Source organism: Mytilus galloprovincialis, chromosome 4 (genome assembly GCF_965363235.1).
Source record: "Mytilus galloprovincialis chromosome 4, xbMytGall1.hap1.1, whole genome shotgun sequence".
NCBI lineage: Eukaryota > Metazoa > Mollusca > Bivalvia > Mytilida > Mytilidae > Mytilus > Mytilus galloprovincialis.
In genome coordinates, this window is record NC_134841.1 from 58983788 (window position 1) to 58995618 (window position 11831).

The 11831-nt window shown below is 31.7% G+C and overlaps 1 protein-coding gene across 8 annotated transcripts in view; it reads left to right on the plus strand.

Moving 5' to 3' along the window:
• Nucleotides 1–11831, plus strand: part of LOC143072551 (uncharacterized) — a 105484-nt gene that overhangs the window by 88303 nt on the left and 5350 nt on the right. For 2 of the 8 annotated variants that reach the window (XM_076247540.1, XM_076247537.1), the window contains exons 2-4: nt 8329–8383; nt 8840–8941; nt 10458–10701. In XM_076247540.1, coding sequence (XP_076103655.1) covers nt 8329–8383; nt 8840–8941; nt 10458–10701 — 401 coding nt within the window. Of the gene's footprint in view, nt 1–248; nt 399–3993; nt 4191–8328; nt 8384–8839; nt 8942–10457; nt 10702–11831 lie in introns of those variants that run through there. The other 6 variants (XM_076247544.1, XM_076247541.1, XM_076247539.1 and 3 more) reach the window with 5 other exon arrangements.

An 11831-nucleotide genomic window follows, 5' to 3' on the forward strand; every position in this document is an offset into this window, starting at 1 on the left:
TTTAAGTTATATACATTTTATGTCAATACGGTGATTTAAAATTAAAATCAAATGAATAAGTCTATACGATTTTGAATCTTAACATAAATAGGATATTTTGTAATTAGTATTCTGGATGGATATACATAAAATTTAACATGCTTTGAAAAAGAAATACATTTTTACATATATTTAAAAATAGTTATTAAACTTGCAAGGCAAACGGAGCATTTTGACTTTGTTGATATCTGAATTGCATAGACGTTTACAAAGTCTTGCAACAGTAAATAATTATCTGTTTGTGTGTTGGATTACTTAAAATCAGAAGAACAAAAAGGAAGTATATGAAAAAATGAAACAAAATTGATCAAAATATGATGTCGGTGTATCGTCTGGCAGAGGAATACCGTGATGTGGAGGTAAATTGATACGCATTTAATGGGGGTGGGGGAGTGGAAGTTCCCAAAGGGGGATTCAAATCCCACAAGATTATTTTCTGTTTTTATAACTTTTTGTGTATATGTGTCAGTATATGATTGTCCTTTCTCTTGGGACTTTCCTTTTAATCATGTTGGCCATTTGATTTTTTCCTGGTCATCGATACACTTCCAGTAACTTTCATTTGATTGTTAGTAGTCGAAATATTACTTAGTATCAGTCGAAATATTACTTAGTATCGGTCGAAATATTACTTAGTATCAGTCGAAATATTACTTAGTATCGGTCGAAATATTACTTAGTATCGGTCGAAATATTACTTAGTATCAGTCGAAATATTACTTAGTATCGGTCGAAATGTTACTTAGTATCAGTCGAAATATTACTTAGTATCAGTCGAAATATTACTTAGTATCAGTCGAAATATTACTTAGTATCGGTCGAAATATTACTTAGTATCAGTCGAAATATTACTTAGTATCAGTCGAAATATTACTAAGCATCAGTCGAATATTACTTAGTATCAGTCGAAATATTACTTTGTATCGGTCGAAATATACTTAGTATCAGTTTATTCATTTTTCATTTTAAGCCATGGCATTGTCAGTTTATTTTCGATTTATGAGTTTGACTGTCTCTCTGGTATCTTTCGTCCCTCTTTTATTCGGTATTCTTTCTGGTTTGTGTCTATCCAAGCCATCTCCAGTTCAATTTGTGCTGTGATTGCTAATGAGATGACTGCCCACCCTAATCCAACGAACGTAGATGTTTAACACTACAAATCACAGTATGTGTACTTGTCTCTAAAATTGTGTTACCTATATACTTTAATATGACATTTGATTATGCGTGTCATAAAAGTTATAAGCATATTAATACCTCTCGTAGCATTATTATGGTAGCTTGTTTATCTTGTACTAAACAAGTTAAACGCGGAATTAGCCCTTTCATTTTTAATAAAAAAATTGAAAAAAATAATAAAAAAGACCTAAGTTCTTCTTTAACCATTTATCAACTTTTTATTAAAAATCAAATGTTAACAATAATTGAAGCTGCATGGGGTTATTATTTTTCTTCTTCTAACATGTAACAATTTTATATACCTCTTTGTACTGTATAAGTAAGTAAGTAATATTTAGGTTTAGAAATCAATAGCAGAGTATCTTAACATATACAAAGGTTCAATATCAACACAGTTTTACCTGATAAAAACTTTAATACCTAGATGTAAGGAATTATATTCTGCTAATAACTTCACAAGTTGTCGCCGTATATTTTCCAATATTAAATGAAACAAGATCCCCAATCAATATACTATTTGATCTGGTATCAGTTTTATTTGGTATTCTTCTTTGAAAAGTTAATACTAAAACTAACCCTACCTGCCAGTTCAAATATTACTGTGCAAAACACACAGCAAACTTAACGCAGGATTAATGCCGTCTTTTAGTTTATGACTTTTGCAGTTTAAAGTGTCGACTTGTTATGATTCATGGTGTGTACCCTTTAAAAGATATGTTAGATCTCAATTCTAAACCTTTCGAAAGTTGCTGCTGGCCATTTTCTTATTTAAATAACACAGCTGGGAGACTTAACTTCCTTGTTCGAGCTATAAAAGGTTTCCTGTTCGGCTAATAACGTAGATCTGCATAACTCATGTTAGTCTGTATGAAGCTGCATCAGTTATGTCCATCAGTCTTTCGTGCGATTCATTTTTCATTTTCTTCCCGTGGCTTAAACGTATTTATCAATATGGGTGTTCAAAAAAACTAAATTCGTCCCAACAAACTTATTTTTTAAACAGCCATGTTACAATTGAATTGTGTCTAGCGTCCATTGGCAATTATTACAGGCATATCAGGATTGGAGCGTTTTTTATGCGTAATGAATACAAACCCCGTTTTGACGAGAACATTCCCTCTTCGTTACTGAAAGATTGTGTGATTTGTAGGAGGCTTAGGGGTATTTTAAGTCCGTAGTGTTGTGTTGTGTCCTTTGGAGTGAATACTCGAAGGCTGAAATAAGCCATGTATGATTAGAATCTTAGTAAGGTCTGGGATTTTTCAATAGATTATTGCGACATCTCCATAACATGTGAGCCGTCAAACCAAATTTTATGTAATTATCTTTTTTATTCAAGTTGAGCAGTGATTTCAATTTGGAAGGTATAAATAAAAATCTCGTAGTCAAATTCATAAGTATCCAATTAAAATTCTGAAGTTGAAAGTGCTCTCCAAATTACATTGTATATCTTTAACACATGCATTTCATATTAATATATTGAAAATATGTATATATTTTAAATGTTTTATAGTATGATAATGAAGTATGCATTCAATAAATGAACATGAGGTATAGTTAAAGCTTTTGTAAGTTGTCGCATTTTCAAAAGAAACTTTAATTTATACTTAATACTTTTCAGAATAAGTGTCTACGCAACAAGTTTTTTTGTTGTGGTATATGAGATAAAATTGAAAAAAAGACTTCGATTTAATATATCCTTTAGCAAAATCAACACTATATCAAATTTCATATCAAATTCATTTGTCGTTCTTTGTCAAATTCATACCAAAACTAACACTCCGAAACAATGCAATTTGTTCAGTATACATTCAAACTGAAATACGTACAAGCACGTATAAAATGTAATATGTTAATTATGATAAAATTTTATTCCATGAATGTTATATTTTTATGTATATAAATGACACGACGTCTTTATGTGACTAATCTCAGGTTAGTCAAATCAGTATTATAAGCTTATCTTAAAAATCAATGTTGCAAAACAGATGGTCTGAAATAAGAATTAACACCCGAAATAATGACATTACAATGTTTTTTAGAGGTGTGGGACATATGACTGTGACGGAGCAATTTTAAGACACACGAACGAACTCATAACCTAAACTGACTCAGAACAAAACGGACAAGACCGTATTTTCGTCATCAATATATGCCATCTTTCAAATTCTAAACTAGTCATTTCGCGGCCTTTTGTGACTGACTGTGCGGTGTGGACTTTGCTCATTGTTGAAGGCCGTGCGGTAGCCTATAGTTGTAAATTTCTTTGTCATTTGATCTCTTGTGGAGAGTTGTCTCATTGGCAATCATACCACATCTTCTTTTTATATATAAGTTGTATATAAATTGAACATTACAGTTTGTATACGTAGCACGCAGCAATTTCACCCAACATGTGATGTTTTTGCTCATTTCGATAAGAAAATTGACTATATTATTAACTATTAATGAACACTCTTGTTAACGAAAGTCGGTAAATAACATGGCACCTTAGATTAATTTGTTGATTGTTGATTTCATACACTGAAACGAACAGTTGCCTGAAAGAGATCCACGAACATAGCAACCATGATTCCTACATAATCTTGGTCATCTGATACCATCTGATGCTGCGGGTTAAAATACAACCGATTTTTAATTACCTCAGATAAGCCCCGGAATTAACAATACCTACGAGAAAAAGGTACAATGGAAATTTTCACCAGTGTGTTTAATTATTAAAATATTGTAATTAATAGTCGTTCGTGTTTGTTCTTTGCCAAGTTTCAATGCACTTGAAGGGCTAAGTCAACAACTTATAGTCATTCACAGTGAGGTGTTTTTTTTACATGTAGTTTTTGGATGCTATTTAAATATTATTTTTAAAAAATTGTGATTTAAAACAGTTTGATTAACGTATTTAACATGAAATGATGGTTTATCCATCTTATGATTGTTGGTCACAATGGGGAAAACGATTGCCAAAGAAGTGGGTAAGTTCTTTTCTATTTTGTTTTTCTATTGTTCAGCAGAATAATTTTGTTTCTTTTCTGTCGTATAGCGTTTCCTTGATTTTCATTTTATAAGAAAAACAAGGCGACAATAACTGATAAATACCCGATTTTTTTAAAAGAGAGTAGAAGACTCCAATGTTTATTTTCAATATTACATATTAATGTAAAAATTCAAAGAAATATGTACATAAATTAAAAATGAGAGAAACGTATTCTGCAACTGCAAAATTGAAGATAAAAACATTTTCGAAAAATTAAATGATTTATATAAAAAAAAAAAAACAAAAAAAAAAAAACAAGCCCGAATTTAAAACTTTCAATCTTGAATACAGAAATATTGTTTCTCACTGAATTCTATTTCGATATATTACCATACAGTTCTTTACTTTGTTTAAAAATGCATAGCAAGTAGTGTTTATAAGTACCATCCAAAGAATAAAATCAAAGATTTTATAATAAAACGAAAAATTAGGTTTGGATATCCAAAAACTATACAAGTTCAAATTCACGAATGTCCATTGAAACTCAATTTTGCGACTTTAGTCGGAATTTATGGCCCCTAAAAATTATTTCTCAGCTGATATATTTGCCACCCCCTTAATAATTTCAGAGCTATACAACGGTACAAAAATGACAAACAATCTTCGACAATGCGCTCTCTTAAAAATATAGAAAATAGATAGACATGCTATTCTAGGATTAATTTATCCTGGCCTATGTATCACTTTTCTTTTAATGTTATCTTGGCTCAGGAGAAGGAAATTGCAAATTGACCCAAAATTGCTCGCGCTGTCTGTCTAAGCAAACCAGTTCCAAAAGTATCGACAAACTGGAAGTCGATTTCAGAAGTGGATTTAGGGAGGGGGCAGGGGGCCCGCCCCCTTTCAGAAACAAACTTATTTCCGTTATATAAGCATCGATTCATGAATTCCCCACAGAAACCAATTTCTGTATTAACATCGATTCATGAACTCCCCAACAGCTGGTTAAATAAAAGTAGAAGATGTAACCTATGTTGTATACAACACAGGAACAAAATTTGGAAGAAAAGTGTTCCATACAACACAATTATATATTAGATTCATTTTTATCCTATATTTATAAATAAACAAAAATGAAATAGGCCTATCAACGGTACTTTTGTAACCAAGTCTGAAGAGTACAACTTATAATTTGGATATATTATTAAAATTTCGATCTTCGCGAGGCATAACTAGTGTTTAGTTCCCCCAAAACCTACTCAAATATATACACTTCGTGATGAAATCCAAATTTTATTACTTATTTACGATCCTTAATTGTATAGAAAAAAAGTTCTGTAATTTAAATGAAAATTTGAACAGGTACATTTATTTCATGTTATACTCCTTAATGTTTTAAAGGTCGGTGTAAATTGGCTAACCTCGGTATTTAATTATTAAATAAACCACAATCTACCTTTGATAAAGTTAAAAAGCCTACTCCTGGTGATTAAGACATGTCAGTAGGTATAATACAGAAAATCTTAAAGAGTTAAGAATGGAAATGAAAATATTCAAAGTTATATACGTGAACAAGCTAATGTGCTCTGTCTTTCTCTCTCAATATTGATTGATTGATTGATTGATTGATTGATTGATTGATTGATTGATTGATTGATTGATTGATTGGTTGTTTGGTTGATTAGTAGATTGATTGGAGAAATTATTTGTCTGCACATTTTATCAGAAATTGGATAACAGAAGAGGGAAAGGTTCTAGTTTGTAATCATCTTTATCTAATCATCATCAGCTTTATCTAATCATCATCAGCTTCTCTCTTGATTACATACTGAATGATTGATTAAAGACATTTGCCCTGTTCAGCGGCAACTATTACATTTATATCAACGACATCGAAATGTTAATGAAATATACTAGAAGTACCCAGTTTTGTACTAGAACGACTTTTAGATTCTGATTATAACGAGCTAGCTCACAAGATAACAGTCTGCACAAGAACACATCGTCATTCTGGTTCCATAATTCTGATTTAGTGCTGGCTAGTGTTTGTTCTTCTTCATCGATGCCTCATGAAATGACTACCTGGAGTAGTTACCACCCTTATGACTTACATTAAATTGACCTGTATATATGTTTATTTCAATTTTGTTCTGTTATGATACCAATTCTGTCAAAAGCTGTATATTATGTATATCTACCTCTTGTAACAGTGTAAACTGTCAGAGTATACAATAAAATATTGAATCTTATGAGAGATGCAATGTTGAATCAAAATACCTGCCAACCTTTCATAATGCCTATGGAGGTTTTAAGTGCACGATGGCTTGTATAGTCCTACAAAATCTTCAAGGAGGCCTTCAAATGTATTCTAATGTTGTTTGTTTGCTTATTGATACTTTCACAATTCTATAGGCATGGTAATTTAAAAACAATTGTTTTGTTTAAAGTTGTAGACAGTATTGCTCTTTCAAAATTTCCATTTGAGAGCTTTCATGGGGGAAATCCCGCAAATAGTGAGAGTTGGCAGGTATTGATCAACCACGGACTAGCTGTTTTTTTTTCAAGTTTGGAACATTTAAATTGTTTATGATATAGAAGAATTTTAATTTCGACTGTTATCATTGTTCATAAATAAACGAAGGACGTTGAGACAAACAAACAACAGCACACACGACACAACATAGAAAACCAAAGAATAAACAACACGAACCCCACCAAAAAACTAGGGGTGATCTCAGGTGCTCCGGAAGGATAGGATTCTCCCGTAAACTTGAAACAATATGCAATACAGTAGTTTAATCGTGGTAATTTGAAATATTCTTTATTTTCCTCACTTTAATATTGCTGAATATTCACATTATTCAAATCTAACCAAGGGGTCTCTATATTTACAAACTGTCTGATAAGTATGTATATTTATTTACTTGAAGTCTATGTTTTATCATATGATTATGCTAATTTGTCAACGTTCTAATTTTAATCGCATTTAAAAACCAAATTAATAACCCTCGCGTTACCATGAAATGTACATTATTAATCCTTTTGCATCGTAAATCAAGTTATTAATTGAATGCATACTAAATCTGTGTATTCTCTTGTAATCAATAATATTGTGTTCTACGTAGTAAGCCTTTCTTTCGGAATTTAAGCGAACCGAATTATATCAAATTCAACTGTTTTGCAAAGAATGGGAAAGAATCCGAGCAAATATTTGTGTGTTCTGATATCGACACTCGTAGTTATAAGTTGAAGTCTTTTAAGAATCAAGATTTGCACTTCATGCTTAAGTTTTAAAGTATTGAAATATCAAGCCTACTCAAAACCTATTTCAATAAGACATTGTTCAAACTGGTATTTTAAAGGAAATATATGTAATTCAAAGCGAATTAATAATTCTGATGATCTTTATGTGCGTGATGTTTTCAAGATAAAGACATGTTTTGATGTAATATACTTTTGATACTTGAGTGAAGTTTTATAGGGTAGAACTAGAGATTTGACACAAGGAATTTGTCAAAAACAACGAAGTAGAATGAGGTTAATTTTATACAAACCTACTTCATATTTATTCATTATTTTTCTAAATTCAAAAATTTCTGATTTGATACATATTTAGTCTAGTACTTTTGACTTGTTCAAGTACCGGCCAATTTTGTCCTGAATCCAATCAGCCATAGTGACCCCTCTATAAAGAGCTACAAATGACTGAAATTGAAGAATTCGACATATATCATAAATTTGGGGTTTTTTCTTCTTCTCTCTAGCAGACAGAAAAGAATAAATCAATCTTATAACTATTTATACCATAACTTTATTGATGATACTCATAGACATTTTTAGGTAAAAGGTTTAACATTCTCAGGTAATTTTCTCAAATCGTTAGTATAGAGTCAATTGACATATTGTCTTTTATATGGATAAAAGGTGAAGGTGTGTAAAATGGCATTAATCTTTGGAATTATTATCAAAGAAGATAGTTAGTGTTGTTTGATGTATTTTTTGTCAGTTACAGATTTCATGCCATTGCGATACGTCTTCAGGGTGATGCATGCAATAATTTAAGATCATATTGTGTATGGAATGTTTCAAAACTTGTCCTTTTTTAAAATTAACAAATATTGTATTTGCTTTTTTAGACTCCCGAAGGACTCCAGATTGGACCAATTCGGTTACCGGTAGCCCATACTTATGGTATGTATTTTAAACTGAAAAATAACGAAAGAAAATCATTCGGGCAAATTTCAGAAAATCACGCACAATGGGTTTAAAACTCACAATAACAACATAGTTCGACGTAAAATTGAGAATGGAAATCGGGAATGTTTCAAAGAGACAACAACCCGATCAAAGAGCAGATAACAGCCGAAGGCCACCAATCATCGGGGTCTTCAATGCAGCGAGAAATTCCCGTACCCGGTGTCGTGCTTCAGCTGGTCCCGAAACAAAAATGTATACTAGTTCACAATTTATAAATGTAAATGGGTGTTTTCTTTTAATTTACCACAAGAGTAAGATGTTGTGCCTCTTTTATCTTTTACTTCCTTTATTATTAATTGCACCTAATTGTTTCAAGTTGTAATCACTATTGAATTTCAAACAATCATTAAGTTCTGTCCTAAAACATTAAGTTCCTTTTACTATATTTAGGTCAAATACGAGGAGTAGAAGGAATCAAACTGTTCTCTCCTTCAAACGCATTGATGTCATGTGATATTCGAGAACCGCCACCGTCTCCGCCAAATAGTCTCGGTAACAGTCTTGCCTTTCGAGCTCGCCTAAAAAATTAAACCAGCTTGCTTTTTAAGATAATTCATTGCTGTTTTTACCATGCATGCTAGACTAGATAACCTAACCTTGTGAATTAGAATTTAAAAGTAGTTTTGTTGAATTTCCGACATATTTTTTTACCACTATTTTGGGGTCGCTCCTGGAAATCTTTCAGACTCGGTCCCTTTTTCTGACCTGTCTTATCAGACTCGTATAGAAATTCGCTTTTCATTAATTTTATTATTGAACTGACGCGATTTCGCCTTAGAATTTTTAATTGAGTACACCAGACACGCCTTTCGTATATAAAATAGTTAAAAACTAGTGTAATCCAAATCAGAGTCAAAACAAAAAAATCGGGTAGATTTAATAATTGATAATGATGCATAACCTTATACTTTTCGCAATATAGTTAAAACGATATACTGGGTTTTACTAAAAGAAAAATAACTTATATATATAGTGATAATAAAAGCTGATATTAAGAAATCCTTTAAGTTTCTTTAGTTTTCCGAGGCTGAAATTAGATTAAGACTAAAGCAAAATAAGCCTACAAATGTGTGTTTTTTTTTAATCTTTTGTGAGTGAACAATAATTATTAGTTTATTTACATTTCGTGGCAAAAAGAAATTCATGCACATAATAAAAGAAACCCATAACCAAAATCCGGCTGGTGTGTGCTTTCCTTAAAATAATAATATCCAGTGTCTACACAACTACTTTTGCATAGGTACAATTTCTGTACTAAAAATCTGTAGTACTGGAAAACTACTTTTAATATTCAGTACTATTTTGTTACTTTAAAATTATTGTAATGTTAAGGTACCTGTAATTTACAGTACTTAATTTGTACTTGAAATTTAGGTACTACAGATTTTTGGTTACTACCGTTACATTTCCAGCATTTTGACAGTTTTTCTATTTCAAATCTCTTAAAATTATGTTTTTCAAACATGGAATATTGTATTACTTCTGTACCAAAATTTTAATACAAATCAAGTACTGTAAAATACAAGTACATAAATATTACACTAATTTTAAAGTAAAGAAATAGTACTAAATATTAAAAGTAAATTTTCAGTACTACTACATATTTTTAGTACAGAAATAGTACCTATGCAAAAGTAGCTGTGCTATAGTAAGTCATTACAAAAATAGAGCTTTCAAAAGGGATTCAGATAGTCTTTCAGATTCTTCAGCACGTCTTAAAATTATTAATGACCAGCAGTTATAGAAATCAAATAGAAACTCATTACAGGTTTTCATCTAATCAGATTGCACAAAGCAGTAAAAAAATGTCGATATCCACATCAAAACACGCCATAAGACGTTAAATTATGATGATGTGATCGGTTGTAATGGATTTTCTCTTATTATCGATTTGTTCCTTACCAAACTGTCATGGCTGCCTTTTCGCAGACGATAAAGTAGAAAGGCATCTTCTCTGCACACTTCCATTACTGGTAAGTCTTTATAATGAAAGAATATATAATTGTAGATTTGGACAATGAGCATGATTATATTATGAACAAGGCTCTCCGATCCTACAAACTCCATAGAGATAAGGAAAAGGCGGAAAATAGGCAAAGGCATTTAAGATCTGCCTGCGTGAAACGATGGAAGACCCCTGAGCAGCCAAGAAATATTCAGTCTGCAGGATCAGAAAGGACGAGACCAGTCCTTGTACCAAAAGATGCTATAAATGAAGTTAGGGATGCAAATATATCTGAAGAAGATATGAAGTATGTCTAATTTATTCTAAACTAATTTATTTAGTTTCAGATGGTAAAATGAATAATAAAAGTTTGGTATAATTCTATGTTATCTGCAATTCTTCTTATGACAGATTTATGTTTAATGTGATGAAGCATTAAATTGAACGAATTGATTTGATGAATGTTAATATACCCATGTTGTATCGATCTAATGTATACTTGCACCAGTCAGATTCAGATTCAGGATTTTGAAAAAGGGGGTCCGAGGGCCTCAAACTAGACAACATTTAGAATGAAACATGAGAAAAATCGGCGGTAACTTTAACTGTAGCACCATAAGAGGGGACCGGGCAACCCCATACATCCGCCTTTGTAAGTGGATCAGGTAAACACAAAATAAAAGTGTACCGTTTTAAAAGTTTTAAAGACGGAGTAACATAATTTTTATTATGTCCCACCTACGATAGTAAAGAGGCATTATGTTTTCTGGTCTGTGCGTCCGTTCGTCCTTCTGTTCGTTGTACCGTTCGTTCGTCCGTCCGTCTGTCCCGCTTCAGGTTAAAGTTTTTGGTTAAGGTAGTTTTTTTATGAAGTTGAAGTCCAATCGAGTTCAAACTTAGTACACATGTTCCATATGATATGATCTTTTTAATTTTAATACCAAATTGGAGTTTTTACTCCAATTTAACGGTCCACTGAATATAGAAAATGATAGTGCGAGTGGGGCATTCGTATACTGGGGACACATTCTTGTTAACATGTAGCAAAACCAAAAGATAAGGTGAAACAGAGAAGAACGTACGAATTGATTCGCGAACATAAGTGCAAATGTTTATTCGCTGTAGATAAAGTCAACAACCATTTGAATTTCCAAGTGGAGCAGTAGGATTTGACTAAACTGTCCTGAAATAAATACATTTTAAGAGGAATATTACGTTCAACATAAGTTATGCAGGGAACATTGTGTACATAAAATCGAAAATTAATAAGCCACTCACCCTATAGCAAAAGGGGAAAAACGCTCTCTTCGCATAATTTAAAGGGGGGAAAAAAACAAATGGCTGGCCCCATATAGAGATAAAGATTAACTACGGAAATGATTTAAACTTAATACCAATTTAATATTTATGTATTAATATCAAATAATTCTTTTTTAG